At 40.6% G+C, this 2,101-nt stretch overlaps 1 protein-coding gene across 1 annotated transcript in view; it reads right to left on the minus strand.

Moving 5' to 3' along the window:
* Positions 1-797: 797 nt before the first annotated feature.
* The window catches only part of LOC104425239 (wall-associated receptor kinase-like 9), an 11,686-nt gene continuing 10,382 nt past the window's right edge, over positions 798-2,101 (minus strand). Inside the window, exon 2 of the mRNA XM_039305146.1 lies at positions 798-2,097. Within this exon, the coding sequence (XP_039161080.1) occupies positions 947-2,097 (1,151 nt within the window). The 3' untranslated portion in view covers positions 798-946. The remainder of the gene's footprint in view (positions 2,098-2,101) is intronic.

Raw genomic sequence — 2,101 nt, forward strand, 5'->3', positions numbered from 1 at the left:
AACACTTTCACCAACTTACAGTTTTGGAAATGGAGAAACATCTTGCAGGGGGCCTCTTGGGAAAAATCCACATAGAAAATTATCACAAAGGACAAGCACATTTAAAGAAATCTATAGTGTATCTTTCTCACTTGTATGAAACAAATCCCAGAGATAAAAAATATTTAAAGAAAAACTATAGAAAATAAAAGCCAATATTTGTCATGAATTCTCTTTTCTCACTTGTAGTTTTAGAGGTGAGTGTCAACTAAATTTAAAATCTAAACATTAAGATCAAGCATTAAAAATTATATAATGAAGTAGAAAACATATGTTAAAAAATTACGGTCATTGATGTTTTTCAGGGAACAAATTAAATGCACATTCGACAATATAATCAACCGAATACAAAAGTTCTTACTCAAATAACTTGGTAAAGACAAAATATACACAACCCATGGAGAGTATACGAGAGGAACTTATGTTGTGGACAAGCGATGTCGAAGAAATTTGAATTATGGAAAAATCCATACATTAACTCAAGGATATTGTGCTCAATTTATAATTCAATTCCAGATGTTGATTCTGAAGTAGTTCGATTTTCTGACGCGCCCCGTTATGTCCAGGGAAACATGGTGAAGTTGAAGTTGAGGCGTTGGACGGATGGTTTCTATTATTAGGTGATCTTTCCTATCTCATTGCCTATTGATGCTTCTGTGAAAACATGTATGAGTAATTCCGTGGTTGCTGTTGCCAGTATCGTTAATTTGTCTCAAATAATGCGATAAATTTCACATCCCATACTTTCTTCTAAGATATATGACAACAAAGTTTCTTTGTTTTTTCCCATCAAAAAAGAGTGCGACATACGAAATTATATTTCCGTCTTTCGACAATTACACACAACAAAATCCTGATGTTCTTCTTGAAGTAGTAACACACCTAAGAAAATCTAGATAGAACTAATCTACATCGATTCACTAGACATGAGTGGCTGCAAGTCCGATAGCGAGATTACGTCTGCGGACCCAACAGAATCCCAACGCGTACTCGTCTCCCTCTTCTCATGAGTATTTCCACGCCTAATGGCGGGATTCTCCAGCTTTCTAATTCGCTCCAGTTCACTTGCCACTTCTCTCATTGTAGGTCGCATCTTCCCATGTAAGTTCAGGCACCCTCTTGCGATGTTGGCAAAGGCGACAATCCCTTCCTCCTTCCCTTGCTTCAGAACTTGAGGGTCGACTATGTCGAACAGGCAGTTCTCGTCCATCGACAGGAGAAAATAGCTTGCGAGGTTTCTCTCCTCCTCGTCTCCAAGAAACGAGACTGGCTTTCGCCCTGTCAAGAGTTCAACAAGGACCACACCAAAGCTGTACACATCGCTCTTTTCTGTGAACTGGCACGATTGAAAATACTCAGGATCTAAGTACCCAAATGTCCCTTGGACTACTGTAGTCACATGAGTTTGATAGAGCGAAAGGGATTTGGACGTGCCAAAATCAGCCACTTTTGCACGGTACCTATCGTCCAAGAGAATATTAGTAGACTTGATGTCCCGATGATAAATCGGGATTGATGCCGATGAATGTAGATAGGACAAGGCTCCTGCCACGTCGGTGGCAATTTGAAGGCGTGTCCCCCACGATACAAGAGAGTCATGTAGGTATTGGAAGAGAGTCCCATTCGGTATGAATTCGTACACCAAAAGCGGCGACTCTGTTTCCAAGCAGCACCCAAGTAGCTTAACCACATTCCTATGGTTAATCTGCGAGAGAATGGCAATCTCATTGATGAACTGTTCGACTTTTCCCTTATCGATCGCCTTTGATTTCTTAATGGCAACAATTCCTCCATCCGCAAGCATACCCTTGTAGACGGTTCCTTGCCCGCCTTGGCCAAGTATTCTGTTCTTGTTAAAATTGTCGGTGGCCTTCTCCAAATCCTTGGAATTGAACAATTTGTTCTTGTCAACATTGGTCTCGGATGAACACAGTTGTTGCTGCAGCAAGAGGCCCCCATTCTCTTTGAAGTACCTCTCTTTGAGCTTGATTTCTTTCCTTTTCTTCAAGAAATTGTACAACAGCCATAAAAAAAGAAGCAAGAGCAGTACCCCTAGGCCTGC

This window comes from Eucalyptus grandis, chromosome 11 (assembly GCF_016545825.1).
Source record: "Eucalyptus grandis isolate ANBG69807.140 chromosome 11, ASM1654582v1, whole genome shotgun sequence".
NCBI lineage: Eukaryota > Viridiplantae > Streptophyta > Magnoliopsida > Myrtales > Myrtaceae > Eucalyptus > Eucalyptus grandis.